At 40.6% G+C, this 12,556-nt stretch overlaps 2 protein-coding genes and 1 long non-coding RNA gene across 3 annotated transcripts in view; 2 read left to right on the top strand and 1 right to left on the bottom strand.

The window, feature by feature from the left end:
* The window catches only part of LOC306978588 (testican-2), a 105,647-nt gene that overhangs the window by 42,603 nt on the left and 50,488 nt on the right, over positions 1–12,556 (bottom strand). The window lies entirely within an intron of this gene.
* LOC306978655 (ictacalcin-like) lies at positions 3,805–5,504 on the top strand. The gene is made up of 3 exons (XM_079577311.1): positions 3,805–3,867; positions 4,095–4,233; positions 5,346–5,504. The coding sequence occupies exons 2-3, from the start codon at positions 4,105–4,107 to the stop codon at positions 5,469–5,471; spliced, it is 255 nt and encodes an 84-aa protein (XP_079433437.1). The 5' UTR covers positions 3,805–3,867; positions 4,095–4,104; the 3' UTR covers positions 5,472–5,504.
* On the top strand, positions 9,823–10,770 carry LOC306978667. The gene is made up of 3 exons (XR_013793903.1): positions 9,823–9,902; positions 10,070–10,208; positions 10,638–10,770. It is a non-coding gene; the product is annotated as an uncharacterized lncRNA (long non-coding RNA).

Raw genomic sequence — 12,556 nt, 5'->3', positions numbered from 1 at the left:
ACAAAAAATTGACAAAAAAATTACAAAAATGTAACAAAAAAAAGACAAAAATTTGATTAAAAATTGACGAAAAGGTGAAAAAATGTGACAAAAAATGTCCAAAAAATGACAAAAATGTGATAAAAATGTGACAAAAAAATTACAAAAATGTAACAAAAAAATGACAAAAATTTGATTAAAAAAAATGACGAAAAAGTGAATAAAATGTGACAAAAAATGACCAAAAAAATGACAAAAAAGTCTCAAAAATGAGTTGAATACCCAACAAGAAAATTATGGAAAAAAAATCTGATGACGTGAGGAAAAAGATCCTCTCGGTTCAGGCGGGAGTTAAGAGGTTAAACAGTATTTACAGCCAAGTTTGAGTGAAAAAAATGATGTCCATTGTTTGTTTGTTTGTTTGTTAACTTTATTGTCCCCGTAGGGAAATTTGTGTAATTGGATGAACAATATCCCTCTCTCCCTTTGTCTTTTCTATCAGCGTCGTATTTACACTCACGGACAATTAATGAGTAAAAAAACGTAACATGTCACGACACCTGCAGTGGCGCTTATGGCCTCTAGGGGCATGAGTTACTTGGTTCTGCTTTAATTGCTGAAGTACCAATAATTCTGAGTTTTGAGGATCGTTTTCTGAATAATCGTCTGCATCTTCGAGTTAAAGTGTACTTTGAGTAGAAAATAAAGACTCGATGGGTACGTGAGGCAAAGAAAAGTTTGTGAGTCATAGATATGAGTCAAAAAATGTATTTTTCTGTTCTCAAAAACACGGTAGCCTAAAGATATCATATCCCTTGTGCCCCGTTAACTTTATGCCACCTCTGGGAGTGTTTAGTACATTCTGTGTATTTTGCCATAAAATCCTCAAATATTGATGGATTTATATGTTTATTTTTTTGAAAATTGCATGGTGCTTTCATACATTACCATAAATCACTAACCCTTTAGATGCCCATGTTTACCATCAACAAAACAACAATTTTACATTTTTTTATTTTATTATTATGGCTATTGTCTATTTACATGTATTCTTTAGGCTTCATGGTTGTTTCATTTGGGAAAAACTATAAATCAACATAATCTGGGTAAAAACAAAAATTAAAAATGGACCCCTACCTTGAAAATGAATGCCTGCACTTGTTGTAAATGTATTTATTTATTCCCCTGCCTAACAAGAGGAGCAAGAAGTGTTGTTCTGTGTTGTTTGTATAGCTTCATTTACAAACATAATGGCTTTAGGGGAGTGTCCATAGATAAACTCCCGAGTCCTGGGGCATATTTGTTCAGTCAAATCGTTCAGACTCAAAGAAGGACTCACTGACCACACATCCAAACAATTTAAAGGGACTATAAGGGACTATTTAAAAATGTTGTAATTAAGTATTTTCCTCACCCTACATGTTCCAGCCATGTCCTAATGTGTAGAATGAGCTCAGACCTGTTCACCACAACTGCCTCTAAAATCCTTCACTGTCACTCAAAAAGATGTTCCGAATTGCGGTCATGCACTTGATATAGAAGGTGCAGTTACACGTATGACCTGAGGTGGCAGTAGTGAGTATAAAAGTGCAAATTTGCATCTAGTCCCTTTAAGGAAGGGGAAAGAAAGTTTGGTTTCTAGACACCAATAATCCAATGCTGCCTGGTTGTGGTATAGGGATATAATATAGTAGTAGTAGTAGTAGTAGTAGTAGTAGTGTATACTAGTGTATACTGTTGGCGAACCAACCGGACATTGTGGTGGTGGACAAAGAGCAGAGGAAAGCCGTTGTGGTCGACATAGCAATACCAAGCGACTTCAACATCAGGAAAAAGGAAAACGAGAAACTAGAGAAATACCAGGGGCTCAGAGAAGAGCTGGAGAAAACCTGGAGGGTGAAGGCATCAGTGGTGCCTGTGGTCGTTGGGGCACTCGGGGCAGTGACCCCCAAACTGGAGGAGTGGCTCCAGCAGATCCCAGGAAATACATCAGACATCTCGGTCCAGAAAAGTGCAGTTCTAGGAACAGCAAAGATACTGCGCAGAACCCTCAAGCTCCCAGGCCTCTGGTAGAGGACCCGAGCAGGAGGAGAAAGAGACCGCCCGCGGAGGGTGAGGAAGAGTTTTTTTATGTATTTTTATATATATATATATATATATATATATATATATAATATATATATATATATATATCACTTGATATCATTGTGACCAGCTCACCCATATAACTGATCAGGGAAGATTGAGTTTGGGACCTTTTTGTTTTGGTATACTGCAATATCAGTTTGAACAACACAGGTACTTCCATACCAGTAGCTTACATGAGCATTAGCATTAGCATGTTTTCACCCACCTGCAACATATTTTTTCCCTGCCTTGCAAGAGGAGAAAGAAGTGTTGTTCTGTGTTAATAATAATAATGCATTGGTTTCATATGGCGCTTCTGGACACTCAAAGACGCTTTACATTGCATTATTCGTTCACGCCATATTTGGTGGTGGTAAGCTACTCTTGTAGCCACAGCTGCCCTGGGGTAGACTGACAGAAGCGAAGCAAACAGTCTGAACCATCAGCCCCTCCAATCACCACTCACTCACTCACTCACTCACTCACTCACTCAAGCTTTCTGGTGTTTCCCAACTGGTCTCCCATCCAAGTACCGACCAGGCCCTTCCCTGCTGAGCTTCCAAGGTCTGACGGGATCGGGCTGAGCAAAGACTGTATGGCCACAGTGTTGTTTGTATAGCTTTGTTTACTTAACATAATGGCTTTAAGAGAGCGGAGCCTGTTGATCAACCATCCTTAGACACACTCCTGGGGCATTTTGTTTCAGTTAAACTGTTCAGACGCAAAGAGGGACTCACAAACCATTTAAGGAAGAAAAAAAAGGGTGGTTTCTGTACACGAATAATCCAATGCTGCTCAGGTATAGGGCTATAATATAGGGCACGGGAAGGAAGGGGTTAAAAATGGCCCAAACTAAAAATTACATATTGTTACATTAAAGTAAGGGGTTGGCGGCATAAAAACTGGATATTGCAGGGAATTTTTAATCTTGATTAAGCAACAAAACTGAGACAAAAACAATGATGGAAATGTGACAAAAAAGTGACAAAACATTGACAAAAAAGTGACAAAAAATTGATGGAAAAAGTGGCAAAAATGTCACAAGAAAAAGACCAAAAAAATGACAAAAATTTGATGAAAATTTGACAAAAAATTACAAAAATATGACAAAATGTGACACAGAAATTACAAAAATGTGATGAAAATTTGACAAAAAAAATGGACAAAAAAATGACGAAAAAGTTACAAAAATGAGTTGAATACCCAACAAAAAAATGATGGAAAAAAAGTCTGATGACATGAGGAAAAAGATCCTCTCGGTTCAGGCAGGTTAATAGACTGGTAAAATCTTAAATTACAATGGAAGTCAATGGGAAACACTGATGTGTCCGCAAGAGAGGCCAGGTGGAGGTTTTTTTTTTTTTAAACTGGGCTAAATTTTTAATGACCTTATTTTTTCAAAAATGTAAAGAGTTTAGAAGACAGAGAATGGAAATTGAAGAAAAAATAAGCTTCACCTCACGGTAGGTCAAAAAAAAGAGTTTATAAGTCTATGGGTACGCAGAAGCACTCCCAGAACTTCTCACTGAATGAAACTCAGATATGAATAAAAACATGTAAGATGCCAATTTCCATGGTGATTGGACAACCATACATTCATTTACTCGAAATGAGAGAAAAAAAAAAGGTGTTTTTTGCCAAAGGGAGGAGCAGAAGGAGGAAGTGAAGGGTGTGACTCCCACATAAAAACCCAGCTCATCCCCTCCCAAAGTCCACCATTTCAGACCAGACTTTTGCCACTACAGCAGCTCTGCAGACACGGTAAGTATCTAACAAAAAAAAGAAAAGAAATATACGTGTGTGGCCTCTAAAATGAACAAATATACTATATTTAAAATGACTTTCAGACAGTTGGTCTTTTGCAAAAGGTGTAAATATGGCTAAAGCTAAATCATTGACGGAGGAGCGATACAGCTGTTGAAAGAAAACTCCAAACTTTATGTCCGTTTGTTGAGCATTTTCTTATCATTATCTTTTTCTGTTCTCAGAGGGATCACCATGTCAGACCTCATCACAGCCATGGGACTTTTGCATAAGGTTTTTGACGAGCACGCAAAGGGTGATGGAAAACTGAACAAGCAGGAGCTGACGAAGCTGCTCACTACTGAGTTCGGACTCAAGGCTGGGGTGAGTCTACGCCCATTCAGACGAGGAGAGAATATGAAACACAGTCCAGGACTCAAGCCTTTGTGAATTGTAAATTTTTTTAAGTATTCACGGACTGTTGACCGACTTTTCACCTCACCATGTCTCTGTGTCTTCATTTAGTAAAACAATATATTCAGAATTCGGCATTTGTTAACCTCTTGAACCCTGAACCCAGAGCATTTTCTCCAGTTCAGCTTTACCCAAATCCTGTAGGCCAGTGTATCACCTCATTTGAAAGCTAAGGCCTACAAAACAAAATTGATCTTTTTCCTCACATCATCAGATTTTTTTTCATCACTTTTTTTGTTGGGCAGTCATCTCATTATTGTCAAATTTTCGCGACTTTTTTGTCACTTTTTCGACAAATTATTCGCATTTTTTAGTCAAATTCTTATCACTTTTTTGTCAATTTTTTGTCACTTTTTCGTCCATTTTTTCCTCAAATTTTCGTCCAATTTTTCTCACTTTTTTGTCAAATCTTTGTCTATTTTTATCATATTTTTTGTCAATTTTTTGTCACTTTTTCGTCCATTTTTTCCTCAATTTTTCGTCCATTTTTTCTCACTTTTTTTGTCCATTTTTTGTCCATTTTTATCATTTTTTTTTAGCATTTTTTGTCACTTTTTCATCCTTGTTTTCATCTCAGTTTTGTTGCTGTTTTCTCACCTTTTTTCCAGAAGCTTTTGGATTGGGGTAAAGCTGGAGAAAATGTGCTCGGTTCAGGTGGGAGTTAAGAGGTTGAAGTAATGGTTGCTATTTTTCCTCTTCTTTGTTTCCTCCTCTGGCTGCTTAAACATGTAGCCTATGGGCATCTATGGGTTTCAACACACAGACCTGTCAAACAGCTAAACAGGATAAACCAGAGGATTAGTCAAACCTGTGTGACTGCAGTGAAATACTACTCCAGGTTCTCAAACAATGGCAATAAATACTAGTCTTGTTCTGATCATTTTGCATATGTTCCCTTTAAACTTATCAAACTGGAACGCTCTCCTACTGACAACGGTAGAATAAAGAGTCTACAGGTTCATCATGAAGTAGATTGTCCTCTAATGACCACTATAAACCCCGTTGTTTTTGTTTCCTTTAAGGACAAAGACACCAACGAGACAATGGACAAGGTGTTCAAGGGCCTGGACGCCGATGAAAGTGGCTTTGTGGAATTTGCAGAATATGTAACGTTTGTTGCGGCTATGGCTTTGTTGCTTGGAAAATGAATCTAATTACAATTTACAATAAACACATTTTGGCATTTTGTTTCCTTGTCTTTTGTAATGCATCGTAAATCTCCTGAAGGAACATGGACCGTTAAAATAATAATAAGGGATCCATGAAGCTCGCCAGGGTTTATATTCCACACTCCTTCAAAAGACCTTTTACTGTATCTTATCAATGTTCAATATGTCTCGGTATCTGTTGTGTTTTCAATAAAGTGGTTTTAGACTTTTTGTGGACTCTGCAGCTCAGTCTTGTGTACCCGTTGGACTGTGGATACCGTGACCTGAGGTCACATGTTTAAAGTCATATTCTTGAGCAAATAGTTGGAATCCTCTACAACTGTAGCAAGGTCCATTGTCACAATAAACAATCTGCGGTATTCCATGTCTCGCAAAGATTGATTTCATGCGTGTTATGACACAAGGAGCTGACATGTTGGACGATCGTGCCAGCTCTGGATAGTTTGACAGGTAATCAATAACTAACAAGTAGTTCACAATCCAGGTGGAAAATGTCTGTCCGTACCTTTTGCCATGGTTCCTCTGGAAACCATCTACACTGTCTGCATTTATGCCTGGCCAATAGTCCGCTGTTCTGGCTCTCCATTTGATTTTCTCCATGCCTAGATGTCCCTCATGCAGTCTTCTCAGCCTTTCCTGTCTCAGTGAGCGTGGAATTACAACGCTATCTTTCCTTAGCAAAACTCCATTGACAACACTCAACCTCTGCTCCTATGTTGTAGTATTGGCATTCATCTCTTGGCCATTTACCGTATAACAGTGTCATGACTTTTTGCAGACAAGTGTCTTTTTGTGTCTCAACTGTGATTTGCTTTGATTTCATGTTTGACATTGGATCTGAGTTTACCAAGCGTGTAGATCAAGTTCAAGCGTATCGTTGAAGTTTCATCATGAGCCGTTGAATTCGGGAAGACATTTAACTCAAGTTTTTCTTGATGATGGCTCTCAACGGCTTGTGGTCTGTCTCTGCCACATATGTTGGTAACCCTTGACATAGCAGTGGAACTTCTCCAATCCGCACACTAGCCCAAAAGTCTCTTCTTTGATGTGGGCGTAACGGCATTCTGATGCAGTCACTGTTCTTGAGGCAAAGGCCACTGGCCTCCAGTTGTCATACGCCTGTAATAACTGGCTCCAAGGCCGTCTTGTGATGCGTCGGTGGATATTTTTGTCTTTCTCCTTGGATCAAAATATGTGAAGACTGGTTCTGTTGTGTGAGTGTCTTTTTCAGTTGCTGCTATTATTTTTCAAGTTTGTCACTCCATGTGAAGTTGTCTCAGATGCACCGTTTTTAAAGACAGATTTGGGATTAACTTTTCCAATAAAGTTGATCATTCCAAATACTTTCAGAACATCCTTTTTGTCCTCAGGACGTGGCATCTCCAGTAAAGCCCTTAGTTTATCGTTATCCGGCTCGATGCCTCTGCTTCAGCTTGTCCCTGAGAAAGGTGATGTCAGTAACTCCAAACCGACATTTTGCTCAGTTCAGTTTAAATCCGTGTTGTTTGACTCTCTGCAGCACCTTAGTGAGTCGCCCATTGTGCTGCTCAAGTGTGGATCCACAGAACGATGTCGTCCACATTCACTCTGACTCCATACATTCAATCATGTGCTCCATTGTCCTGTGGAAAATCTCGGGAGCTGAAGAGATTCCAAAAGGCATTCCCAGGAAACAGCGCCGTCCGAATGGCGAGTTGAAGGTACGGCTCAGGCTTGTTATCCAGGCCGATAGCTTGCAGGTATAGTATGAACCGCTGTTTAAAGGTTTGCCACTCACAGTCCACATTTCCAGTCCAACTGACGGCATCCGGCGGCTTCACACTTTCCATAATATCTTCCCTGATCCACTCCTGGTCCCATGTTATGTTTTCAATAAAACAAAACAAAACTAGACGTGTGGGTTCAGCTTAGCCTTTTATGCAACTTGGCTGCTGCATTAAAGCAACAACATCAACTAATGTCCTCACGCTGCTTCTACTACTGTGAGAGTAGGTTTAGCTCAGACAGCCCCTAGTGGTGAAGCTGTATATAAAATAACTACTATCAGCACGGTATTGTTTGCATTAGCTGTCATGGTTTCAGAAGTATTATTATTCTATGATTACTTGTGGAAAGAAATGGTTTTGTAAGCTAGTAAGTTAAGGCCTGCCACACCTACCACCAATCCATACATTGCCTCATCTGCAACCAGTGGCGGTTTTTGATATGGCCGCCATTGTCCGGCATTTCTTCCAGCAGACTCACCGTGCGCCGCTTAAGGCTCTTTAAACCACAACAGCGGATACACGGCCCTCTCATTACAGAGGCTCCATGTTTGCAAAGTTACTCATCTGCCTCTTTGAAATAAACAATAGAGCATTAAATCCTATTGATTAAAACAGCACAAAGAAAAAGAAATTTGCCCAGAACTATCAAAAGTGCAAAGTGTACCTGTATTCTTGTTTTTTTTTGTCAAACAATGAAAGAGGAATCTACAAATCTACAAAAGTTAAATGTTATTTGTGTCCAAACTCTTTCTGAACTTTCCTGACACATTGTTAGCGTCGCAATTTTTTACAGGGATGAGTTTATCGGCGCGTTTCAGTCATTAAACTACCATAAAATTGCCCAAGATTATTTTTTTTCATGACAGAGTCCTCTTTACATTGACGTAATAACTTTATAAATAATGAAATAGTATTAACCCTTTAGATATAGCCAGTATTTGCCGTATACGACCATTGGCAATCCCCCAAATGCTAACCGGTAGCATGCTAGCGTTTTGAGTGGCTTAAACACTGACTCACTGGTTTCTTCACATAAACGTGCGTCTCTGGGGCCGTGTTTTAACTGTTTTCTTCTTGAGCAATGACTACGAGTAAATAAAATGCCACTGTCAATCAATTGTCTTTCATGTATATCAGGGGTAGGCAAGTTTTCTTGGCGGAGGCCGATTTTCTTTATTGTAAATAAACCGAGGGCCAAAGCTGCTGATTATTAGCCCAAAGTAAAGCACAACACTGGAAACATGACCATCTTAAATGAGATAAATCAGTGTTTTTCAACCACCGTGCCGTGGCACACTAGTGCGCCGTGAGATATTGTCTGGTGTGCCTTGGGAAATTATCCAATCTCACCCAGTTGTTTTTTTTTTTTTAAACAAATGCATTATTATCCACAAACAATGTACTGTTTTTGAGTGTCTATGCTGTCTAGTGATCGGCAAAGTAACCATATTATACTCTTCCATATCAAGTAGTTAGTGAGACTATGCAGTGTTCACTTTGATGAGAAAATGTTCTGCTGGTGGTGTGCCTCGTGATTTTCTCAATGAAAAAAATGTGCCTTGGCTCAACAAAGGTTGAAAAACACTGAGATAAATGACTTAAAATTGCTTGAATAAAGGTTCTTCTATGTTGAATTTGAGTCGGTTTGAACTAATCCAAGATACAAATGCTATAGCGCCAACGGAACAACAATAAAACCCACTTGAAGTCAGGCAAATAATTGTTTTTCACTTGAAATGACACAAAATTATCTGAATTAAGAGAATAACTACTACTAGAGGTTTTATCTCATCTAAGACTAGACCAAATCTACTCAAACCTTAGAGTAGATTTATGTCATTTCTTCCTTAAAACGATGCACTTCTTTCTAATGCCAGTGTTGTACATAATATATGACCTCACTGGGTGTATTAACAGTATTTCTACCTTTTTTTCTCCCATTTAAATCTAATAATGTTAAAAGTACTCTCTGATTTGAGTAATAATGTTTCGCAAAATCATCTTGAGGGCCAGAGGTTCTGTGCTGGAGGGCCGGATTTGGCCTCCGGGCCTGACGTTGCCTACCCCTGATGTATATCCTGAGTAGAGATATTATTACATGTTGTACTGCATAATTCTACTTCGTTATTCGAAATGACAATGAAGGTCACATGACTGAAAGGCATGTATAGGACTTCTCAGTGAATGAAACTCAGATATGTATTAAAACATGTACAAACACACCTCCATGCCAATTTCCATGGTGATTGAACAACAAAAACTTATCACAACAAATACTGTTTCCCCTCAGATACACAGATTTCCCTGAACAAGACACAAGGGTTGTGTTTGTCTAAAGCTTGCATGCGCCATTTGCCTTTGAATGTTTTTCCATTTACTCAAAATGAGAGAAAAAAGGTTCAGTGAATGACTCAGCTGGCTGATTGTTCCAATACAACATGTGGGGAAGCTTTGTTTTTTTTGGTTGCCAAAGGGAGGAGCGCCGGGAGGAGCACAGGGAGGAGCACAAGGAGGACCACAGCAGAGGAGCTGAAGGAGGAAGTGAAGGGTGTGACTTCCACATAAAAACCCCAGCTCATCCCCTCCCTGCAAAGTCCACCATTTCAAACCAGACTTTTGCCACTACAGCAGCTCTGCAGACACGGTAATGTTGTATTCATTTCAGACAGTTGGTCTTTTGCAAAAGGTGTAAATATGGCTAAAACTAAATCATTGAAGGAGGAGCGATCCAAGAAATCTCCAAAACTTTATGCTCATTTGTTGAGCATTTCACATGAATGCTGTTTACATATAATTATCTTCTGTTCTCAGTGGGATCACAATGGCAAAACTCCCCAAAGCTATGGGACTTCTGCAGGAGGTTTTTGACGAGTACGCAAAGGGTGATGGAAAACTGAACAAGCAGGAGCTGACGAAACTGCTCACAGCCGAGTTCGGACTCCAGGCTGGGGTGAGTCTACGCCCATTCAGTCGGGGAGAGAATATGAAACACAGTCCTGGCAGAAGCCTTCGGGACCTTAAGTTATGAATTTAGCAAAACTTTAACATAACTTGGTGGAGAAATGGGAGGAAGTTGTTATTTTGTCTCTTCTTTGTTTCCTCCTCTGCCTGCTTAAAACATGTAGCCTGCGGGCATCTGTATCTATGACGCATTGCCGTCTGTGTGTAGAAACCCAAACAGGATAAACCAGAGGATTAATCAAAACTGTCTTTAACGGGGGAACAACGTTATGATCATTTTGCACATGTTCCCTTTAAACTTATCAAACTGGAACACTCTCCTAATGACAACAGTAGAATAAAGTGTCTACAGGTCCATCATGAAATAAAATGTCCTCAAATGACCACTATAAACCAAGTTGTTTTTGTTTCCTTTAAGTGCAAAGAGACCAACGAGAATATTGACAAGATGTTCAAGGACCTGGACGGCGATGGAAGTGGCTTTGTGGAATTTGCAGAATATGTATCATTTGTTGCCACTTTGTCTTGTTGCCTTAGAAAATGAATGAATAAACACATTTTGGCATTTTGTTTCCTTGTCTCTTTTAATTCATCATAAATCTCCTGAAGGAACATGAACCGTTAAAATAATAATAAGGGATCCATGAAGCTCGCCAGTGTTTTAGCTCCTTCGACAGACTTTTTACTGTATCTTGTCAAAGCTCAATATGTCTTGGTATCTGTTGTGTTTTCAATGGAACATAAAAAATAGACATGTGGGTTTGGCTTTAGGGGTTTTCACCTTTCAGTCAAGTAACATCACGCTGCTTCTACTCCAGTCCATGTTCATTTTTCACATTGTATGATCTCAGATTCACTTCCTTCAGTACAGTTGCTTTCTTTGTTCAGACTTTAGCATCTTCTCACTCTGACTGTGTCATTAGAGCTAAGATCGGGCCCAAAAAATCAAGCCCGACCCGACCCAAGCCAACGGCATAAAGCCTGACCCGACCCCAGGGACGGACTGGGACTGAAAAAGGGCCCTGGACTCTGACCAGCCAGGCCCAAATTAGCGTAAATGCAGCACTTCCACAAAGACATATGTGAACCTCTTTCCTCCCATCTTAAGTGTGAGTGCATTTCCTCCAGTTCGGTTTTACCCAAATCTATAAGCTTCTTCCACTGGAGAGCAACAGCATAACGCCTCATTTGAAAGCTAAGACCTACAAAAGTGATTGTACCCTTTTGTTACATTGTTGCAGCATGTTTTTGTTGTTTTTTTTCATTACTTTTTTTGTGGCTTTTTGTTGTTTTTTGTCGGTTTTTCATTGCTTATTTCGTTGCTTTGTTGTCATGTTTTCGTCACGTCTTGGTCACTTTTTTGTCACATTTTTGTTGCTTTTCTGGCTCACTCGTTGCTATTTTGATGCTTTGCTTTTAAGCTCTTAGATTTGGGTAAAGCTCGGTTAAGGCGGGGTTTTAAGAGGTTAAGGAGAAAATGTAGACTGGTGGCCAAAGAGCCATTGGCCCTTCTGTGCTCTTCCAGAATGGACATATGGACTCGTTCATAAAACTCGCGCTGCATTTGCAAAAGCTACTTTTTACGCACAAACAGGAACCAAACTGCTGATTTATCCAGTGTAAGTTAAACGCTGTCCTGAGAGAAAGAGTGAATAGCATGTTCTCTGTGGTGCTTGGCCATGCTTTTGCAACGTGACAACAAGCTGCACGTGCGCCCGCCTCCCGCACCACCTCCCTCCCCCCCGAGCGCGCAGGAACAGGTATAATCCTATTTTGCATCCAGTACTTTATTTAAGATTATAATGACAGTAAAAAAAGAAGAAGAAGAAGGAAAAAAAAATCTTAAAGGGGGGGTATTGAACTGCTACCTTAACGTGGTGGGGTTGTTTGAGTGCCCGAATGATCCGAGGAGCTATGTTGTCTGGGGCTTTATGCCCCTGGTAGGGTCTCCCATGGCAAACAGGTCCGAGGTGACGGGTCAGACGAAGAGCAGTTCAGAAGACCCCAATGGACGTACGACATTCAAGGACCGTGACGTCGCCCGGCATGGCGCAGCCGGGGCCCCACCCTGGAGCCAGACCTGGGGTTGGGGCCCGAACGCGAGCGTCTGGTGGCCGGGTCTCTGCCCACGGGGCCCGGCCGGGCCCAGCCCGAAGGGACGACGTGGGCCCGCCCTCCTGTGGACCCACCACCCGCAGAGGGATCCGTAGGGGTCGGGTGCGGAGAGGACTGGGTGGCAGTCAGAGGCAGGTGCCTCGACGACCTGGTCCGCATGCACAGCTTCTGGCGTTCGGGACATGGAACGTCACCTCGCTTGCGGCTGCTCGTAGTTGTGGC

Source organism: Gobius niger (genome assembly GCF_951799975.1).
Source record: "Gobius niger genome assembly, chromosome: 19".
Classification (NCBI taxonomy): Eukaryota; Metazoa; Chordata; class Actinopteri; order Gobiiformes; family Gobiidae; genus Gobius; species Gobius niger.
Note: the sequence above shows the minus strand (reverse complement) of the source record. Positions and strands in the feature narration are given on the sequence as shown.

Bases quoted from the DNA above. Each gene is read 5' to 3' on its own strand.
- LOC306978655 (XM_079577311.1), top strand. From the start codon at position 4,105: ATGTCAGACCTCATCACAGCCATGGGACTTTTGCATAAGGTTTTTGAC. The intron at 4,234-5,345 runs GTGAGTCTACGC...GTTTCCTTTAAG, and splicing joins AGTTCGGACTCAAGGCTGGG to GACAAAGACACCAACGAGAC.